Source organism: Tursiops truncatus, chromosome 5, assembly GCF_011762595.2.
Source record: "Tursiops truncatus isolate mTurTru1 chromosome 5, mTurTru1.mat.Y, whole genome shotgun sequence".
NCBI lineage: Eukaryota > Metazoa > Chordata > Mammalia > Artiodactyla > Delphinidae > Tursiops > Tursiops truncatus.
The window spans coordinates 43,943,098-43,965,683 of NC_047038.1; the positions used below are offsets into that span (position 1 = coordinate 43,943,098).

General features: G+C 41.3%; 1 protein-coding gene across 10 annotated transcripts in view; it reads right to left on the reverse strand.

Moving 5' to 3' along the window:
- LDB2 (LIM domain binding 2) overlaps nucleotides 1-21,953 on the reverse strand; it is a 381,671-nt gene extending 359,718 nt beyond the window's left edge. For 4 of the 10 annotated variants that reach the window (XM_073805092.1, XM_073805091.1, XM_019928444.3 and 1 more), the window contains exon 1: nucleotides 21,539-21,951. In XM_073805092.1, coding sequence (XP_073661193.1) covers nucleotides 21,539-21,670 — 132 coding nt within the window. In that variant the 5' untranslated portion in view covers nucleotides 21,671-21,951. Of the gene's footprint in view, nucleotides 1-21,538 lie in introns of all 10 variants that reach the window. The other 6 variants (XM_073805089.1, XM_019928441.3, XM_019928442.3 and 3 more) reach the window with 6 other exon arrangements.
- Between the last annotated feature and the right edge of the window lie 633 nt (nucleotides 21,954-22,586).

The window sequence follows — 22,586 nt, forward strand, 5'->3', positions numbered from 1 at the left end:
AATGGATCCCTCTTGAACCTCTCAGCATCCAATGGTTCAAGGTCAGAGTCAGGGAGATTGTGCATCCAATAAGATAAGCTACATTCCTGAGCATGGAATTCAAAATTAGTCAAGGTCTATATAATGAAAGTCTGCTCAGAGCCTAGCACCAATGGCTTCTTTTTTTTAATGGGTGATTTTGCAGTGTGCTGTCGCACCAATGTTCTTGGACTGCTATGAGTCAAAAGAACAAAAAGTCAGACTCTGAATATGAACAGTCTTAGGATACCTAACCAACATACTTCATTTATATTCCTGTTTATATATGCACAAGAGTGAGATTGGATTAAACAAGGCAAAGTCTGAAAGAACTTTTTAAGTAAGTATGTAATAAAAATTCTATGTGATAAGAAAAAGTGACATGAACTCTAAGGCACAGGCAGGTGGAAGAGACCACTGACAGCCACAGGACATGCATGCTATCAGAGTATGGGTAGGGAAAAGCAGAAGGAAGCCATGGCTCATCTGATGACCCAGAAAATAAGTGAACCAAAAATAGCCAACAGGTTTTCACTGGAAAATGAGGCAGACCAGTTTGAAAATAGTTGCTGAAACTGATAGGGAAAACAGAGCGTTAAAAGCAAAAATGTCCCTTAATACTATACAAGGAAAAATGTCCCTTAATACTCTACAAGGAAGAGGGTTGTGACTAGGACAGAGCTTCTGGGCTTGTGGCAAAATTCTGATCTTGTAGCCAGATAAACCGCATTCTAACGTCTTACACTATACGAAATTAACAGATTGATTTTAAAAGAAATTTTTAGAAGTTACCATGGTTACTTGATAAAAAGAAGATTCTGTGCCCTACTCAGGATCTACCATATCAAAGAGGTGGAGATCAAAGCCAAGAAATACTAAAGACCGTTAAAGTTTATGGGGAAAAATCTTATGATTAATTTTACTTAAAGTTATTTTTGAAAATCAACTACATTTTAGAGTGAATCATACGTTTAGTCAGTACCAACATCTCTTCTAATTTTATAAAAGAAAATTCTGTTCAATAAAAGAGTCTCTATCTAGAGCCATCTCCTGATCTGTACTGGGATGGAGGAGGCTTGTTTCTCAGCAGTGACACAGAGCTATCTACCAGAAGGGCTGGGAAGGCCTCAGAACAAGAAGATATCCTGTTATGCAAGCCACAGCCAAAGGCAGGCCGTCTCCAGGGAAGAAAGTCAAAGGCAGAGCCTAATTTTTGGACTGCTGATTCCTTATGAAAGCAGCTCACACTGTAGCCATCATCCACACGAAGAGATCTAGATGGAAGCACCCCCCATTCTCTTCCTCCCATTCCAACTTGAGACACTGAGAACACTTATTAGTAGATAAGGGATGCACAGTAGGAGGACAATGAAGTTCAGTGAGGGAGGCCAGATGCACAGAAGTAGTGGGATGGAGCTATGACCCATGTTTTTGCGACCAGTCCTGACACCCTCCTATGGGCCTTTCCACAACCAACTAAAAGCCACAAAATCACCTGGCATTACCGTGTTTTAGAGGCACTGAACATTTGGATAAACTAACTACAGAGACAGAAACTCTTAAGTATGCTTCGTGCCGCAATTTCATAAACATTTAGTATTCTGAATCTATTTCTTTCTCTGAAACACCTACTGAGTTGATTGATAATTTATGCAAGGATGATGTTCTGCTACATTTAAATCTAGGGATGCATACCTGTGCCCTAACATCGCCTCTAATATTCCATACCTCATTTTCCTTAAAGGAGTCAACATTTGCTAGATACAAAAGAGTTACGGTAGCTAAAGCCTGAAGTTTAAAAGATAAAGAGCTGCTAGGGTCACCTGAACGTAACCATACTGCACCTGCTCTGTATAGTATTTTTATCTACTAATAGACGATTAAACGTAAATCCTAACGTACATTCCATTTTACATGCAATATGGGTTAGTTACTGTTGCTATGGAAACCTTCACTTTTGCATTTACTGATTTTAATTCTGTGACATTTGCTGACTTTAGTACAATGTAAAGTTTATAAATATAACATACAGGTTTGCAGAGGGTTTTTTTAAGTATTCAATTTGCATAGATAATCCCATCACAAATCTCTAAACACTTTAAGGGAAAAAGCATTAAACTGAGGCTAATTAGCAGTGATAAGCAAACAAGAAGCTATTTCCAGAAATAACTATTTTCATCGGTCCTCAAAAATCTCCTTTCACTCACCAAATGCCCCATCCATTGTATAGATCTTCTAACCTCTGATTTAATGATACTTTCCCAGCATGGAATTTATAAAGTAATTCTATTTATTGAAAACACTTTCAAATGTTACCTCATCTTACCTTTAACATTAACCTGGAGAGAGACAGGCCAGATGTGGTTTAAAGAAAGAATGACCTCACTTTAGGGTCCACTCCCGATCCAGGGCAAACAATTCTTCAAATTTCAACTAGATCTTCAAAGGGTCATTACAACAAACCATCCTATTTTCCTTCTTATTCCTAGTCTTAGCCATCTTTGCTTCTTTGGAATCCAGCACAGTTTCCATATGTGGAATATATGCATACTCTGCAAATGTCCCTAAATTTTTTTTGATTCCCTGATTACCGCCACTTAACAGATATAGAAACTGAGACCCATAATCATTACGCAAAAACATCAAAAGTCACCTAGCAACTAAGTTCAAAAGTAAATTCACTCATAAGAATTGACTGACCATTTATGATGAGCACCCAATACTTCTGAAGTATTCCCACAGACATGGGTGAAAATCCACCTCACTGTTACAGAGTCATAGAGAATTAAATTATTTTGTGAGTCTCCCCAGGGAAAGCCTGGATTCAGGTAGCCATACACATATGTATATAAATATAAAAGAGAGTGTGTACCAGAGCATTTTAAGTGGCACCATCAAAGTCTGCACATTCAAGAAAAGGAACAAACTTAACCAATATTTATTGAGCTTCTATGTTGAGTCAGACACTGCTTAGCAAACTTAGAGCAGTCAAGTGTCTATAGTTGTACCTGGAGAAGGGAAGAAGGGATGACAGAAAACTCTAATGCCGTACTTAAGGTTGATAGGGAAAAGGATGACAGGCCAGGAAAACGGCAAATGGGCTTAAGAGGATCACAAGAGCTGTTCAAAGACAAAAGGCACTTGAGAGAAAACAGGACCACTAATAACCAAGAAGAAACAGGGGAATAATGAGACTCAGAAATGGGGAAGAAAATAAACTCTTAATCAATCTTTGCTTTAAAAAAAAAAAAAAAAAGAATGTTGAACAAACTGGTAAGTGATGAAGATGCTGTGAAAGTAGAAGCTAATCAAAAGTAGGTAAAGGGAAGGGGCTCGGGAAATGCAGAGCTCAAGGGAGGCAGAGAAGGCTACAGAGGAATTTCACAGAACGGATGGACAAGGAGGATGCTGTTACTGTTATTTCAAGTGGATTCTGGGAAGCAGGTAGAGCGAACATCATTGAACTGCACACTGATTTGGGGCTTGAGGACACAGATACATGCTGTTGGCAAGAATGGGTAGAGATGAAGTCTGGAAAGAGTCCCTACACTTATTCCAGTAACCTTAGAGTTAGGCTGGAGACCTCTCCTACCCAACGCCCTCCATTGCCAATTCATCACCAAGCACTGCCCCATCCACACTCATCTACCCCCCTGATGGGCTTCAAGTTGATCCAATTCATTATTATCTTTTACCTGGAAAACTGTAATATCCTTCTCTAATGTGTCTTCTTGCATCTGCTATTAAATCCTCCCAAATCGTTCTCCTTTCAGCAACCTGAGTGATGTTTTCAAAATACCATTAAAATGACTGTATTCTGTGGATTGTGGGCCCCAAGGATGGAACACAGTGAGAATAGGATGGTGCCTACTCCAATTATGCAACTCTCTTCCCACATGCAGAGACTTCCCTGAGCAGAGCGCAGCCAGCCACATCCTATTCCTGCCCCAGACCAGCATCTCGGGCCTTTGCTCCCTCCAGCTGGGTTGCCCTTTTTCTTCCTCAACAAATCCAATGCCTATAATCCCTTATAAGACCAATTCAAATCCAACCTCTTCCATGACACATGGCCTAAACATTCTACGGTATTCACTGTATTCTAATGACAGTAGACCATTTAGCACTGCCCTTAAAATTCTTCATGTGTTCAATTGATATGTAGTGAGTATCCATCAGATTCCAGGTCCAGGGTTAGACACTGGGTGACTGAATTAAATAAAAATAGTCCTATTTGTACATCTGGGCAGTTTCCGCACTGCAACAAAGGCGGTTGGCCAAGGAAATAGGAAGAGGGGACTGAAATCCCAAGCGCTTTGCCAAGCCCTTTGGGGCTAGTGTCTGACAGGAAGACCAGAAAGCTTTCCCTTTGCGCAAAAAAGCTCACCCAGAGGGAAGACCTTTTACTAATTCACATAAACATGACCTATAGGCTGCTGTTCCTGGAAGGACAGACCTTGTGCTTGTCTGTGTGGAGCTTAGTTAGTTGTGTTTAAACTTCTGGGCCTGCTTCTTTTCTCAGTCTTTATTGAGTCAATAAAGGTCTAGAGCATATCTTCTGCACCTGTGTTCTGTGTTGTTGATACAAAGATGAGCCAAATGTGGTCCCACACCTCAAGAAGGCCAGGGTGATGGGAACTCATGGTGGATTCCCTCTGTGCACATGCTGGTTCCCACTAAGGAACCAAAGTCATCACCAATGATAAGGCTTCAGTTGTGCCTCGTGTTATGACCCAAGGCCTGCTTGGACTTCCCTGGGCCTCAGTTTCTTCACCTGTAAAGTGGGGCACCAACTGGAGAGTTAGTGGAATTGCGGGGTGAAGATCAGCTCTTGCCTTGGGCGCACCCAGGATCAAGCCATAGTGTGACTCTCGTCTGCTGTGAAACTCTGGGCTAATTACTAAGCCTCTCTCAGCCTCAGCTCCCTCATCTGTGAAACGGAGGTAATAATCCTACTCATTGCACTGCTGTGCAACTTAACTGAGACAATAAGGTTAAAGTACTCAGCTGGGAGATTGACATGCAGCAGACACTTAATAAATACACAGTATGATTCCACTGTGCCTCATCTTGAATTTTTGAGATACTGCTTTTTGTCTCATCCAGTCCCCTGCCTTCAGTTTTATGCATTCCTAACCACTCAAGGCTTTGCATGATCTGTTTCCTTCCCTCAACTCCTCTCAATATTGTCTAGCTATATACCATAGTGGGAGGAGGGGGATATTTTTTCAATTAAGATTCATTAAATGAGAACCTGGAAGTTTCACAAAAATGACTATGATTAACTCTTTGGTAAGGATGACATTTTCTACCCTACAAAAAGACAATTTCTCATGGACTAAGGCAAAAAAAAAAAGATTCTTTTTGCCATATCTTGGTTTTTAAGTAGGCTTAGAGGAGTCCCCTTTTCTTCTTCCTCACCCACAGTTTAGGTTATAGTAGTTTAAGGGACCTGGGTGCAGTCATCACCCAGGGGGCATGTTTAAGGGACCTGGGTGCAGTCATCACCCAGGGGGCATGAATGCTGCATGACTTTATCTCCCTGTTTTGGGATATTTAAGCAGCTTAATTTCTCTAAAGATCATCGGATACACAGTGTTGTCAAAAAGTTAGCAGCGCTCTAGATTAAAAATACGAATATTTAGATCACAATTTACTCCATAATGTAAGCAACTTAGAGCGTAAGCGGGCGCGGGAGTGTGTGTGTCCTGACACCACAGTCCCTGCTGGGATACCTTCCATCCTCGCTGCTCTCAACAGCCCAGTCTTGCCCATCATAAGCAGACGTTCAGCTGGCTGTCTTCCCCACTAGGCTTTGAGCATGAGGGAAGGGCTTCCTGGTAGACCTCCATCACTGAGCACATAATAAAAAAACTCTATAGGTGATTGAGGGATGAAAAAGCCAAGGCAATCCCATCCTAGACACCCCAGGGTGCCACCATGAATGTTCCTTTTTAAATGGTTTTAAAGTCAAAGCCATACTAAAAGTAACAGCAGAGTTCATTCTTCTCTCCTTTTCCCCTGCCTCCATTAAAAAAAAAAAAAAAAAATCACAGGAAATATAGAATTAGGACTGGAAGCCATTCCCTGGCCGTTCTCTCCCCACCTCCCCCAATCTCTTGTTATACCAAGAGTATCTGGTATCCCTTCAAGGAGGCCTCAGGAGACCCGGTAATATTATATATGACTGGGCTCCTTGGAAATACAATGGAGTGATTTAGGGCGGAGTTTTCAGTTTCTAACTATAAATGTCTTGACATATTTTCCTTTCAGACGAATGGCTGGAAATATAATAAACTATATTTTAATGTTTATTTGTTTCAAATATAGTATTTTTTTCAACGGACAAATGTGAAGTTTTGAGTCCGGAAACAAACAGGTTTAAATAACCGTCCTAGCAAGCAGCTCTTAAAACAGTACACACAAGTGATCATTTCAAAGCAGTTTAATGCACTCAGCCAACAGGCATTAACAGTCTTTTCGGAATAACTTGACACCTTAAGCTTATTTTCTAGTCTTGGTTCGGATGAATTTTAACCTTTCTTTAAAAAAAAGAAAAAAAAACCAAGGGTACCGGGACCCCTCTGAACTCTGTGATTTTAGGACATCCTGCATTTGCATTTTGAGGTTTTTTTATAAAGACCGGAAAAAACAATCCCCGGACCTTCTTTCATGTGCAGGTTTTAAGACAATGGTGCCCGGAGGGTGAGAAGGGGCCAGAGTGGCGCTCCAGCTCCAGCCAATGCCTGAGGAAAAGCAAGAAGGATCTTTCTGTGACTCAGCAAGATCCCCTCAGCAAGCGGGGTGGGAGAAAAGGGGCAGGAGTCGCAACGTCAGGAGCACGTTATTTACCTTGATTGTATGTTTCATGGGGGAGATTAAAAACAGAAGCACACAGTCCACCTAATGGGAATCAGAATAAAAATAGTGAAGGAAAGGATACCTTGCAGTTCATATCTCTTCGAATCCAGAGCTGTCAGAAGAGGAAATAGGCTCAGGAAAGGGAAAGATTTATCTAAGGACACAGGCTCAAGTTTAGGGAGGAAAGAAAATGTGAGAAGAGTCTAAGAAACACTCTTGAACAAAATTCTTTGGCCCTCGATATGACATGAAATGCCAGGTAGGGAAGGGCAGAGCCACCCTCCAATACCTCCCGGTATTGGCAGTGTCCCTCCACGGTCTCACTGAGCGTCCAAGATTTTCCTCGGATGCTGACCTATTGTTCTGCCCATTCTACACCAAGGAAACTGAGGCTCAGAGACTCATGTTACATGGCCTGGGTGGGAAAGGATTTCAACCCATCTTCTCGCTCCCCACTCATCCTCTTCACTCGACTCACTGTCATCTCCCTCTGAGGTCCTGGTTCTAGGCTGGCTGACAGGTAAGGGTGGGGGGAATCTTCCCAGAAGCCCCAGCTCATCAATTCGAGTTTCCCAATTCTGTCAAGGCAGGAGGAAAAGTCAGGATTGGCGACCCTGGGGACCCACCTTTTAAAATGGCTGCTAAAAGTTTTGTGGACCCCACAGTGGCCTCATTGGTGGACAAACAAAGTGTCCCTAGGCAAGTTACATAACTTTGGCTTACAGTAATTTTGCATCTTAAAAAAAAAATGCCATGAAAATCTATCCTTTGCTTCAGACACGCTAGGCTAAAATAGCTCAGCCAGCCGGTAAATGTGTGTCATTTTTCCTTTGTGCATCTCCCCATCCACTGACCCCCTCCTCTCAGCAGACAAATATGCTCCTAGACAGACTGCCAGTCTGCCCTCCACAAAGTGGCCAGAGTGACATTGCTCGAAGGCACATCATTGGTTTCACTGCCTGGGCCAAAAAGTACCTTTATCAGTTCCCTTTGCCTGAGAGTAGAAACCAATGTTGATGGAATCCTTACTACATAGTAGTGAGGTGCTGGACCAGCAGGTCTAAAAGCTTAAAGGCCTCATCCCACTAAATTCCCTAAAACAAAACCTACGAGGTGAGGACTACTCTTGTGTCATTTTCCAGATGAGGAAACCAAAGCACTGAGAAATTAAATAATCATGCCAGGGCCCTATTCATACTCACTATACTGAAGTCCAACAGATAGTCTCCAACGGATAGAGACCAACGGCCTCACGGCACATAACGAAGCCTTCACAACCAGCCCTCACTTCCTCTCCAGGTTTATTTCCTACCACATTCCAACCCCACCCTACACACATATATACACACTCATACAACCACCCTAGACCTTAAGCCCCAGCTCTGCCAAAATCCTCACCCTTCCTCAAACAGAACATCACCTTTTGAGACTCACTTTCTTTGCCTGTGCCTTTCCTTCAGCCAAAAGCATCCTTTCCACCACTATTCTTAAATTGGCAAATTCCCATTCATCCCTCCTTCTCTGCAGATCCTTACTGTGGTTTTACTAAGCCGTTTCAAGTCAGGCATGCGGCCCTCTTCACCTCCAGACCAGTAATATCACATATGGTAGACTTCAACATCCGCCAAACAAATCAGCGTCAGCGTCACCATAGTAATGAACACTCAGAGGGCGCAGGCACTATGCTCATCACTTTATAAGAATTATCTCACCTGATCCTCATAAAAATCCAAGGACGTAGATTCTATTATCATCCCCACATTATCCAGAGCACAGAAGGGTGAGTTAACTCACTCAAGGTCACACAAATAGTAAGGAGAGAAACAAGTCTGCTGGACTCTAGAAGTTAATCATTCGATGCTCATGCTATGTAGGGGACACAGTCTGATTGCATGCTATGACTGCTCTTTCCTAGAACATGTGTGTGAGGCTTATCTATAAAATGCATATCACCCATATAAAAACAGTGATAACTCAGAATCTAGTTACAAAATGGTGGCCTCTGTGAAATGTACCTTTAAAAAAAAGACTGCAGTTGGCCACCAAGACTGTCACTTGTCATGATGGATAAAACATGAATAAGGTAGTACCTGACCCCAAGGAGTTCTTCGATCCAGTGAGGAAAATAAGATAATACGGCATACAACTCAGGACATAGCCCACTTTATGAAATATCACTTTCCTCCTTGAAATGAAGACATGTCCTTCAAACGGTATCATAAATGAACTGGCTGTATCCCAACTACTGGTTCTAGATCAACACTAACTCTTAACATGAATTCAACCTCCCTCTTTGCAGTAGGAATTGTGCAAAAATCTTTTGATTTACAGACATTGCACAAGGTTGTGTGCTGGTTGCCTCCCGACTCAGAAATAATACAAAGGAAAGATAAACAGGGGGAAAATGATCTGCCCTCACGTGGGAGGGAAAAGCTTTCTTAAAAGGAGACAGCCCTGGGTGCAAGATTTCCGACTAGTATTAAATGTTAATGGTGATCACAATAGGCACCATAGCTAACTCCTTATACCAGCAGCCTCCAACTTACTTGGGACAAGATTGATTACTAAGAATGCTATTTCCTTGAGATCAAATCATGGTGCAAAGAAGCTGGATAATTTTTTAAATATATATATCATGCTAAAATATATATCATGTTAAAAACATAAACATTTGTGTAAATAATTCAGGCAACTCAAAATTTTAAGAAGTTTTAAGAACATGGTGAAATACTCATAATTTTGGTTAAAAGAGCTGGATTCAAACGGGTGTTCGGTATGTCCCTAAGCATATAAAGGCTGATGCACATGTCTGTCTGTCTTAGATTGATATGCTAAAATGATAACAGCAATTTTTTGCATAGTAGAACTAAAGATAATTTGTATTTACCTATTTGTACATTGTACTTTACAAATATTCTATTACTGACAATGAACCAAGCTCTTAAAATCAGACAAAGTAGACCTATATCTTAAAACATATGCAACTTCATTTTACATAAATTGGCAAGGGAAACAGTCATAAATTCTAAAGCAATAAAGCTTAGTGATGTGTTTTTCAACATCAACAGCATGATGCTAAAGATCGATACCATTTTAGGGCAAATTGGAAAACTGGAAAGAAGAGAGGGGTTTGAAAAGGAAAAGTGTTTGTAGGGTTGAAGTACAAATTAGTGATAGGTAAGAGTGTTTGATGTGGCCACTTCCTGGCTATTACCCGGGCAACTAGCGTTATGATTTAGAAAACCAGAGACCACTTCTGAATCCACAACAGGTTGTAGTCCAGGTAAGCGCCACCTGTGTCTGGTTTCAGCACTTCCACAATCTCCACAATCAGAAGGTTGGACTAGATGATCACTCACATCTATTCCAGCCCTGTAATTCTAGGATTCAGCCAACTGGGGAGCCGTAGGCTCCATCAGAGTTTCTGTATCAGAACCTTTCAAAGGCACGTGATACGCACCAACTGCTTAATTTCAATTTCAAGGAAGAAATTTCAGCCAACTGCAGAGTAATCATGGTTAACACTATAAGGCATAAGAAGGGTTTCGTGTGTGTGTGTACTGCCAAATGGTTAGCCTTGTATACATTATTAGTGTAACTTTTGATTGTCTGCACGGATTTTCAGTCTCAAGATCAAATTTTCATGAATCCTAAGAAATGACCCATAATGGAAGGCAAAATTTAAAGCACTACCCTCTCAAAAAAATAACAGATATTAAAACAAACGTAAATTTAAATTATATTTCATTTAATATGTATTAAATTAAAATTTAAAACAATGTAATGTTTGAGTTATGTAAGCTATTTCTCTAGAAAAGTTGATTAAAAATTATTATTAATGTGGAATTCTACATAAAAATCACAGGTGACCTAGTCAATGAAATGAAGTGTAGGAAGGTATGTGTAATTTAAGGACTTCAATATGAAAAATCAGGGAGGTTGTACACTGAAGTCGGTGGGACAAAGCAGCCCATCGTAACACTCGGTTGCATTCATAAAGAAAGTAGAGGGCTCCCCTGGTGGCGCAGTGGTTGAGAGTCCGCCTGCCGATGCAGGGGACGCGGGTTTGTGCCCCAGTCCGGGAGGATCCCACATGCCATGGAGCGGCTGGGCCCGTGGGCCATGGCCGCTGAGCCTGTGCGTCCGGAGCCTGTGCTCCGCAACAGAAGAGGCCACAGTAGTGAGAGGCCCTCGTACCACAAAAAAAAAAAAAAAAAAAGTAGAGGTGGGTAGCTTTACTACCTGTCAACCTGATCCCCCTGGCCAGATAGAGACCACATGGTGCTGTTCAGAGCATCACCAGTTCCACCCGTGTACAGTGCACTGTGTTAAGGAGTAAGCCACAAGGTGTCACAGTGGATCAGTTTGGCAGGGCTGTTATCTGTCCAGACATGCAGGTGGGGCTCTGGGCTTCACCCGGTACTGACACAGCTCCCTTGGAGGAGTCTGTGCCAGGCAGCATTCTGAGAAGTACACCTCTTTAGACAAAATGGCCAGTGAAGGCCAGTGGGTGTGTGCTCTCCAGCCCTCCCCAGGGTCCCTGTTTAGATGGCCCTGCAAAGGCACTGGTGAAGGGGAACATTTCAATATTCTGTTGTCTCCACTGAGTTCTTAGCTAGAGCAAACCCTGAACACAGATTTTCCCCAACAGAATGGTGTGCGTGTGTCCCATACATTGATCAGTTCTTAGTCTTTAACTTTGGTATGTCTAAGAGTTAATTATACCCTGGACTTTGGGGGAGATCACAGCCACAAGAAGGTGTATGATTATTGTGTCATCACTATTATATGATGGTGGAACACCCTGATGGTTCTGTCACGTATTATAAGAACCCCAAACCCACAAATCCTACATGTCACTGCAAGTTTCATTCATTAAATTGAAATATGCTTGTGCAAGCCTTGTAAGATATATTTTTAAAGATACTTTTATGGTTATTAAAGGGGAAGGGGGAGGGGTAAGGACTATGGGATTAGCAGATGCACAACACTATATATAAGATAAACAACAAGGATTTACCATATAGCACAGGGAACTATATTCAATATCTTGTAATAACCTATAATGGGATAGAATCTGAAAAAAGAACATATATACATATATATATATATATATATATACACACACACACACACACGTGTATCACTTTACTGTACACCTTAAACTAACACAGTATTGTAAATTAACTATACTTCAATAAAAAATAAGTAAATATACTTTTAGGAAATCAAGCAATGTTTTGCCTGATTTACACAACTTAATTTTCTGATGGGGCAGAGAAAAGGGCAGCATAATCATCATCATCATCATCATCATCATAGTTCCCATTTATTGAGCACTTACTATATACCAGGAATTTTTACATGCATTAGCCATTCACCTCCCAACATAAACTTCAGGCTAAGAAAATGAAGGTTCAGAAAAGTTAAATGACTGCCCTAAGATCACACAGCAAGCAAGAGGTAGAGCCAGGGTTTGGATCCAAATCTGATTTGTTATAAGTCATACCTCAGTTCAGATCTTTACATTCCAGGAACACTACTCTTTTCATTCCAAACAAAAAAACACTAGGGGAAAAAAAGTTGTGCATGTTTCCTAACCAGAAGGTTCACACATACACAAACAAAATCTGATTGGGGCGAGCAAATATCTCTCTCGTCTCTCTGTCTCTGTCTCTCTCTCCCTCATACATACGCACACACATTCACACACACACACAGACACAACACAAGCACACCACACAATTCGTAAACACAAAGACATTATAAACCACATCATATACTAATATAACTTCCCATATTTTCTGTTGTATAATCACTTCAAATAAGTTCATTAATGGCCCTGAAAGCACTTTCCCAAAATGCAAAGTGCTCCAGGAAACGTAAGGTATTCTCGTGATTCATATCCTAATTCATGGCTGTGGGCCCTCAGGGAGGGGCCCAAAGAGAGAAGTAGTAGAAATAGCAAATGAGAAAGGTGTAAATAGTTTTCATCAGAAGTCAGGAGATTCCCAACAGATTCATACTACCCAGAGGGCAAAGTTCTCAGCTCAACACCTCTTTCACACAAGAAATTTCTCTCTTCAGGCTTCTTTTCTCTGCAGGTCTGGCTGAACATTCTATCTGTAAGTGCTCACCCGACTATTAGGCTTACAGATTCTTTTCCAACTGTAGTTGTTGGTGATTGTTGGGAAGATTCAAGGTAAATTCCAGTGTCAGTCTGGATAGTGCTGGTACAACGTAATTTCCTTTATTCAACAGATATATTTTGCATATCAGCTATGTGCTATGGGGCACTGGGCAGACAACTGTAAAGGAGACAGATGAGGCCCTTGTTCCCACGCGGCTTATATTCTATTGACACTTGAGACATAAACTAGAAGCAAAAACATACCAGCTTGCTGGGCTTCCCTGGTGGCGCAGTGGTTGAGAGTCCGCCTGCCGATGCAGGGGACAAGGGTTCGTGCCCCGGTCCGGGAAGATCCCACATGCCGCGGAGCGGCTGGGCCCGTGAGCCACGACCGCTGAGCCTGCGCGTCCGGAGCCTGTTGCTCCGCAACGGGAGAGGCCACAACAGTGAGAGGCCCGCGTACGGGGGGGGAAAAAAAAAAAAAACCAGCTTGCTATAATTCCTACGAAGAAAATTATCAGGGTATGTGATAAAAAGTGAATGAGACTGTGTGCTGGAGGGGTAATGAGCTGATCAAGGAAGGCCTCTCTGTGAAGGGGGCATCTAAGTTGATCAGTAGAGGCCCTACTAAGCGCTAGGACTCATCCTTCATGGTCGTTATTTTCTTTGAGACATTGAATCAATTACCTGCAAATCAAGCCAACACCATGCTAAATTCTAATTCAAATTAGATTTCCTACTACTTGTAAGTGTTATTATGGAGGAAGCCGTATATGCATTCTACCACTGAGGGCAAGGGTGTTGAGGTATGCACAAGCTTGGCAAGTTAATGGATCCAAAGAAGTCCCTTGTGGCTGGAGTTTGCTGAACACGTGGTAAGACTGGGCCATCAGGAAACAACAGATCAATAGAGCCTTAAAAGCCAGAGCAAGGAGTTTGGAGCTTATTCTAGGTGTGAGGGGGAGCTGGAAAGTGACGCGCTCTGATTTCTGCTTCAAAAATATCACCTTGGCTGCTTGTGGGAAAACAGATTATATAGTGGAAAGAGGGAGCAGAGAGTATAGTTAGGAGACCATCCAAATCTTGAAAAGAGAGGATGGGGGCTTGTGATGTCCCCAGAACAGGGGTGGTTCCTCTTCTTCAGAGGGATCTACCACATCTTTAACGCTCAGCACTCTGTTTTTAATTGGAAGACTATAACTTCAAACTAGGCTGGTCAAAAGTAGTAGTAAATTGAGGGCAAGGGGTGGCCGTCAGGGCTTCCAACAGGGAGCAGGTAACCTTTACCAGCAAGCTTCTGAGCAGAGCACTGAACGGGGGAGTCAAAAGATCCAGCCCCCGGGGATGCCCATGTATGGACTTGGTTTTCACCTCTCTGAGCCTCAGTTTCCTGATCTGTTAAAGGAGAACCAGAACACATGCATCTTGGGCTTGGGAGTGGATCACGTGAAGAGATCCATCTTATCTCTAATAATTGGCAGGCATTGGCTGCAAGCACAGTGGCCTCACAGTTAGCTAAAGTAGGCTACAGGGTTAGGAAGGAAACCTCATTTCCCAAGAGGAAATCCAAAGACACACGATGTGGACAGAATGCCTCTTAGGGTCAAACTAGGATAGTGAGAAACCGACACATGTTAGGAGCTCTCTTCCCTCTATGCCTTTATTTTTTCTACGATTCCTAATTGATTACCTGCAAAGAAAGCCAACATCATGCCAAATTCTAATTTACTCTCCTAATCTTATATTTGGAGGGGCGTGGCACTACCAAAAATGGGATCGCTTTTCTACTCATCCAATTGATGTTTAAAATAATTAAACCACCATCTTCCACAGAACACACCTGAGAAGAGTCAAGCACTGAATGGAAATTCAGATATTTTTAAGTTTAAAAAATTAAACTCTTAGATAACTATGCATAGTGTTCCACAACAAGTCCAGTGACTCTTCAGATAAGGCCACTTCAATGAATACTGAAAATATTCATTCTTTAATAGGGAGTGTGAATTTGGTTCTTTTTTTTCAATAACCAGGGTATATTTTCCACCTCTGATTCCATCCTTTGGAATTTCACATGGTCCCTTTTGAAATGAGTCAGACACTTGAGAGGCAAATAGTCCAACCAGGTTAGGCGGATGGGGTCATCTTTCCAGGCACTGCCAAAGTCAACCTATCCAAGGAAAAAATGAATGCATTCACCTAATAAATTTCCACAGGTGAAACTACAATCCTTGCTAGTATTTCTTATCTCAGAGAAGTGCTTTATAGCAAAGCAGTTAACAGCATAACTTCTAAAATTAAACTACCATCTGTGTGACCTTAGACAATTTACTTAACCCTTTGTTTCCTCATCAGTAAGACTGCAGATGTCAGGAGTACCAATATCAGGAGGTGATTATGAGGGTTCCATGAGCTGATGTCCAGAAAGCACTTAGCACCTTGGCCCTACAGACAGTGACCTCTCCATAGATGCTAGTTACTATCATCACGACTACTTTTCAGAAAGGTGTACATCTTTCAGTATACAAAGGCACAGGGTGTTAACCTAACAGGGCACTACATTGTAAGAACTGGTTTGTATGTCGCCCTTTGTTACCAAATGGTCTTAATCGTCTCTGTATTTCCAGACACAGATATTGTCATTGCCCGAAGTATAGAAATTCTTGAAGGAAGGGCTGAAGTTTGTCTCAAGTATTAATAGTTGCCTATGTTCAGATGCATGCTGCCGGAATTTAAATGTAAAAAAAAAAGTCTAACCTCAGATTGATAAGAAAGATGGAAAGAAAGAAAAAGAAAGAAAGGAAGGAAGGAAGGGAGGGAGGGAGGGCGGGAAGGGAGGGAGGGAGGGAGGAAGGGAAAGGAAGAAGGAAGGAAAGAAAGAAAGGAGGAAAATATTTTGGTCAGAAAATGACAAAGGTATATGTCATATCTGCATCAGCTGAACACATTTTTAAAGCTCTGTTTTCTGCTACTTTCAAAAAGACATTTGTTTTTCCAGATCAATTATATTCCGAGACCCACCAACCAAATCCAAATAAGTAAGTTTATGAATCTTGTTCCTGACAATATTGGGGGTTGTTTGTTTTCTGTTTCGTTTGCTTGTTCAGAAAGGGGGTTTTCTGTGTTCCTCATGAAAATGGGTTAATGTGGACAAATGTAATAAAAGGAGATTTATAGCCCTGTCTCCATACATTTTAAATTAATTTCTTTCTGAAACCCAAACAAAAAGCTAAATGCTTAAAAAATGAATACTGTTTAAATCCTATATCATAATTTACATACCAAAAGGGGAGAGATTTAAGTGTGCATTGATTTTAGGCTGATAAGAATCTGTGTTGAATGTGAGCTGAGAGATTTTTTTTTCTTCTTGGCCTCCTACGAATAGTTAGTTTGCAGCAATTTTTAATTAAAAACAGTTCCCATAGTAGGAAAATGGGGGAAAAAAAGACCTCAGGAAAATAAAATCCGTACAAGAGTCCAGCAATTTGTTTTCTGAGGCCATGTAGAGATCTCGAAAAATAAGAGAGGTTGGAAGTTCTTATTTTTTAAAACTTCACTTTTGGTTTCATTTAACATTTTCAAAATAGCTTTCCTTTCCACTACTAATCCCCCCTCCCCCTACTCCTCACCAACCCCCTTCGAAAAACTTGGAAAGTTCTGTGTTTAACACTGAAAATCATTCATATGCCTCAGAGTAACAGCACCATTTTTCTTCCTAAATTTCTAGGAAAAAAAAAAAAATCCAAGTTTATCACAAAGCCGTTTTCTTTTTTTTCCCACCTATCCAGAATACCTAATCTCATTTTAACTAGGCTCTATCTGAGCATCAATGATACTAAGCTACCCCATGAATAAACATGATGCTACAACGGGAAACCCTGTGACTAAAGTATATAAAAATGTAGCTGAAAGAAAAGACTGAGAGCCTTCCACCCCCTCCCACCCCCTCCCCGGGGAGTTGGAGAGTTGAGCTGAAGCGGGTGAAAGCAGCAGATTGAAATTTCAAGGTCTTCAAATATTTTCAACGTTCATATTAAATCCTGTAAAACTAAAAACCGTAATTCTAATAAAATCCTTGTGTACATGGCAGCTTCCCATTGTAATCACAGCTTTCTCTTTGGGAGTGGGATGTGTAATACTGATAAAAGAATAAAAAAACCTCAAAACAGAAGAAATACATCCTAGTACCCACACTTTCCTGGTGTTTGTGGTATTTTATTAAAATTAGCCTACTGCCAACCTGAAAAAAATCTATGTATTTAAAAACATCTTCATTGGAATGGAGACATTTTTTGGTCATTTGAATGAGGAAATAAGGTAAAAAGAGTTGTCTGCAATATCCAAAATTTGTATAACTTGATAAACTTTCTTAAATTCTATAAAAATCCAACATTATTAAAATCCTTTCACTAAAAATGAAGTTCACTGTGATGATCTCATATTTCACCTATACATATTTTTAATCTTATAGCACAGACTTCAGGAAATGAAAAAAATACTGTTATTTTTGTTATTACTGAAGCTTGTTACAGAACAAATCCTGAAATCTTTAGGACACATTTTTAAGTCCTATCTGACGGTACTCTGTGTGCAGTGTTAAACTAAAAATTGTGCAGTTTCGTTCTTTCAAAATACATTTGAGACAGCAAGACCATTCAAACAGTCAATGAATTTTGGAAGATCTCAGGTCAATTCATGGTAACATACACAATGGAAAACATAGCCCTCTTCCTACTGCCTGGGAATTACAGTGACCAAAACTGACACAAAGCTCCAAGAGTTTCTCTTAATTTCAATTAAGAAAAGGGGGAAACATCTATGTACTTCTTTATGAAATTCCACTGAGATTCTGGTGTTGCAAAGAAATTTTATTTCCCACAATAGCCAACAGCATCTGAAGCATATGTGTGTTGTTTTTGTTTGCTTCGTAATGCATTCAAATTCCTTTAGAAAGAAATGAGGTCCCATAATTTCTTAGACACTTGCTTTCCTTTGCCACAAAGATTAGGGATCTAAATTGCCTCATGATGCAATAAGTGTGGAGATGAGCACTTTTAGGGGAATTGGAAGCAGGTCCCTAAAGCAGCTTCAGGAGGTACCAGGACCCCCAAAGGCATCAGAATTGTGCTTCTCAGGAAAGGTGCCAATTTCAGTGATATAGTTAAATTCTCTCTCCTCTGTCAGCTACTGATTCATGATCGGCTTGTTCACAAATGTTTACTGAGCACCTACTTTGTCCCAGGAACTGCTTGCTCCCAGCACTGGCCTTAAACAAGACTGGCAGGGTCGCTCCCTGCAATATTTTCTCCACTATGACCCTATCTTTTCAGTACCATTTGTGATTTTGAACTAAATACCGTGAGCCAAGAAGTAATGTCTGTGCTCATTACTCAAGTTCACAACACTTTCTCCTACTAAAGAAAACCTAACTCTGAACTTTGGTAAAATCTGAATTTTTAAATTAAAGAGGCCTTGAGATAATTTGCTTATGAGGAACCAAGATCCATGTAAAAGAAAGAAACAAGTTCGAAAAAGGATTAACTCCCAATCCAGTGTTTTTTAAAACTACCCAGCTTCTGAACGGCTTTGATTTTATTTAATTGGAAGAAATGCATCGATCCCCAGGAGAGAACGCTCTGGGGGAGTCGTCTATGGAAGGAGAATAGGTGAGCACCATGCTTCTTTACTACATTTTTTCCTTTCCATTAAGAAGGTTTCTAGGAAATTTCTGCAAACTCGATTATAATTTTTTCATTGAGACTGATTTGCTGCAATTTCTTTCTAGGCAAGTCTACGTTCAAAAAAGAATGGAGAATCGAGAGTATTACATAGGTGTGTATGTGAGAGTGCGATATTAGGAGTCAATGAAATAATACCATGTAATATAGAAGCAGGAACCAGAAGAGAGAGAGAAGAAAGAAAGTGAGTCTCTCTTGTCCCAAATGGATGGATGCATCAGTTAAATTCTAAAAGTAATCACTCAACAATCTATTTGATTTTGTGTGTGAATAAACTGATAACTCTTGCTGGGTATTACTGCACTTTATTCCAACCAATCCCTCTCTAGGGCTCAGAACAACTTTACCATAAATAGTCACCATTAATATTGATAAATACACAATGTAACTTTTTCAAGAAGTTATTTTTTCTAAATATTTTTCCATTACAAACGTTGATCAAAATCTAATATCGAATGTTAATATTTATATATCTTAGGAGCAATTATTTGATTTTCTCCTTTTTTTTCATATGAAATGAAAACAAACTTATGGCCTTGGGTTCGTGACATCCTTTACTGCTCGGCAAAGAAAAAAGGAAGTGTCAGAGCAATTATTTGGATAATTATAAAAAAGATCTAATTAAGGGAAGAAGTGTTCAGGGTTGGCTCTAGAACATACCAGAAAACAGTTCTCAGTGCTTTTCTGTCAGTCAGCGAGGTTTAAAAAAATCTTTAGGATTTGTCATAGCAAGCTTTCCTCTCCAGTTTCTTGAGCTGTGAAGCAGGTTTTCTACTTAAAAGTAATACCCCAGAATCCAAAAGTTAGGAATTCCTGAGTTTAGCTCTCACAAAAGATAACGTGCCAGTTTTAAGAAACAATACTATGAATTTGGGACTTTAAAGGTTTTCTCTCAAATGTGAAACAAATGTGGGACCTTATTGCATTCTGCAGATTTTTATGAGGACCAGGATAGAGAAGTCCTCCAGATAAGTATTCTAGCTCAGAACTGGCCAGGTGATAATTAAGGGGCACAGGAGAACACAGATATCAGAGAAATCTGCCTGCTCTCTTAACCGAGAAGGATGGAGAAAAACCCTCCTTCTACAACTCCTCAAAAACTTTCTAAAATGTAAGATGGACACGGGTTCTTTTTAAATCCTGCTGTTCAAGAATTGATCCATAAAGGTCACTGGTCTCTTTTTTAAAACTAATCATATTTTTAAGACTTTTTTTTTACTCCAAATCTGTGTTGCAATTATGTGTGCCTGAACAGTATGACATATTCTGTCCTCCTAATTCTGAAAGCAGGCTGCGACAATCAATAGTTTGTGCAAGAGTTTAAGATTCCAATACACAGTTGCAAAGATCTGAATGCAATATACAAATTGTAACATACATACACAACTACACACACACAACAACACACAAATATCATTTTCTGCCAACAGCTCACCACCCTTAGCACGACAGAGTTTACACTTGTATAAAAGCTACTGGCTTCTGGGGAGAGCAACGGTATCATCAAGTCCACTTAACATCTATGATGTATTAACATATAAAGAAAATAGCAGTGATAAAGACAGCCCAGCTTTTTTTTTTTTTTTAATCAGTCCTTGTCCAGCAGTTGGCCAATCAGAAAGCAGGTCACATCTTGTTAGCTATATTAAATACATTAAACATCATGAATTCTCCATGGCTCTGTTAACAATTCAAGCAAGTGTGTTTTATTTTATCTTAAAACCTTGGGTCCCTTTCCAGAATTAAGAGTCAAGCTTCTACCTAAAATTCTACCAAAGCTATTCCCTGAAAGCTCTTTGCCATCGACCCTCCGGGTACCTGTACTCTGCAGAGAAGACAGATTTCCCAGCTATTTCTACTTCTTAAAGTGACTTTGGTGCCCCTATAACAAACTCCTTCTCAGAACACTTCAACACAAAGCCTCAACTTAAAGGCAAATGGACAGCCCAGCAGTAGGATCTACCAGCCCAGCCAGCACAGAGGAAAAGTCAACTGGCATTAAATATTTAAATTGCAGGAGGCGGTCTGGAGTTTTGCATTTACAAAGTTCTGAAAGTCCTGTCTCCTCTCTGCTCCCAGAGTTGCTTGCGAGTAGGTGAGGCTTCTCTCTGGGGCACAAGATCACAATATGCAAAAACTCAAGCTGACTTGAATTCTGAGCCAGCTCCTGTGGAAGTGAGAGCTCCTGGGAGACACTCCCACCGTCGAGGGAAGAAAGTCAAGAACCCCTTGCCCCAAGCAACTGGTTTCTGAATTTAACACGGAAATAGACAAACATGTCCCTCCAGGGCTAGTTCTGAAAAGTACGAAGGGTGGCTCTTCTGCCCTTTTCACCTCGATTTTGATGACTTTGAAAAGCAAATGCCGGTCAAGCAGACTTCCTCTGGGATTTGTTAAAAAAAAAATTATTTTGCTGGATGCAAATGATCACCAAATCCCTCGGAATTCTCTCTCAAGAAACACTAAGGGGACCGACTGAGAGCCTGAAAATGCCAGAGTTCTGGTAGAGCAGCATTTCTGGACACCCGGCAGGCGAATCAAGTGCTGGGTTGTCTATTTCAAGATTCCGGCAGAAACTGTCCCCAGCTCCAAGAGTTGCTGTGCCTGGAAACCCAGCGTCCAAACTAGTGGATTCATGCTGGCGCTCATTTCCACGTACGTGGTAGTATCTAGTGGGACACTTCCCGCAGAATGCAGCCAGCCACCCAGGAAAAGCTCAGGCACAGTTTGAAGAAAACACACACACACACACACACACACACACACACAAACACACACCCAAGGTTGAAGTACTTACCTCTGTGCGCGACTGCAGTCTCTTGTTCATCTCATAGATTCGGTACTCTGGTTGTACCATGTAGGGTGTATGTCTCCTATAAAATGGGCCAAAAGGAGAAGAATAGAAGGGGTCATGTGGTGTGCTGGACATCTTGCCTGCCTGTCGAAAATCAAGCTAAACAGAGTAGCAGTAACGTCCATGCAGAGCACATGGGCTGTGTTCTTCACAGTACAAAGTAGCCGCACGCACACGCTCGCACACGCGCGCGCACACACACACAGAGGCAGGCAGGCAGGCAGGCTGAACACACTGGCTGGGAACTGCTGTGGGAGCCCTCGGTAGCGAGAGAGAGACGGAGAGCAAGCGGGAGGGAGGGAGGAGGGGGGAGAGCTCTCGGGAGGGGAGGGAGAGAGCAGGAGCTTCAGAGAGGGAGGGAGGCTGGGAGGGAGGAAGAGAGGGAAGGAGGGAGGGAGAGAGAGAGGGGAGCTGGATAGCTTTAGGCACCACTGCTTGTTTTTAAAGAAGCAGTTTGTGGAGAGGTCATTTCCTGTCCACACTGTAGACTAGTTCAAAAATATAATTCTCCTCACAGCCTGACAGAGGTCTAAGGTTTGGTTGGATTATTTTCCTCTTGCCAGGACCCTTCACAACCTGATTGCTGAGCTTGTTAGCATATAGGTGGTTTAACCGCTGCCAGAGCCACTCACCCCTGACAGCCACACCGTTGTGATGGTTCAGAAATGTGATGACTACAAAATACAGAAACAGGGGCATCGTGGTCCCCGGTAACTGAGCTGGTGATTCACTCCCATGTAGATTTCCCTCTGCACTAATCTTCCTCTATAGTTTTGATTTTGCTTACTGTTGTTCCAAGCAAGAGCTTGTTAGAGTCTTTGCATTTCAATCCCTCCTAACCCCTTGCCCTCCCCAATCACCCCCTTTTCCCAGCCCCCTCCCTCTCCTTCTCCCAAAGCTTCATTCAAGCTGGTTTGAGGGGGCCAGGATTCAGGTCACTGAAGCATTTTCAGGTAAAAAACGATTCTTTGGAATGTGGAATGCCTAAGAT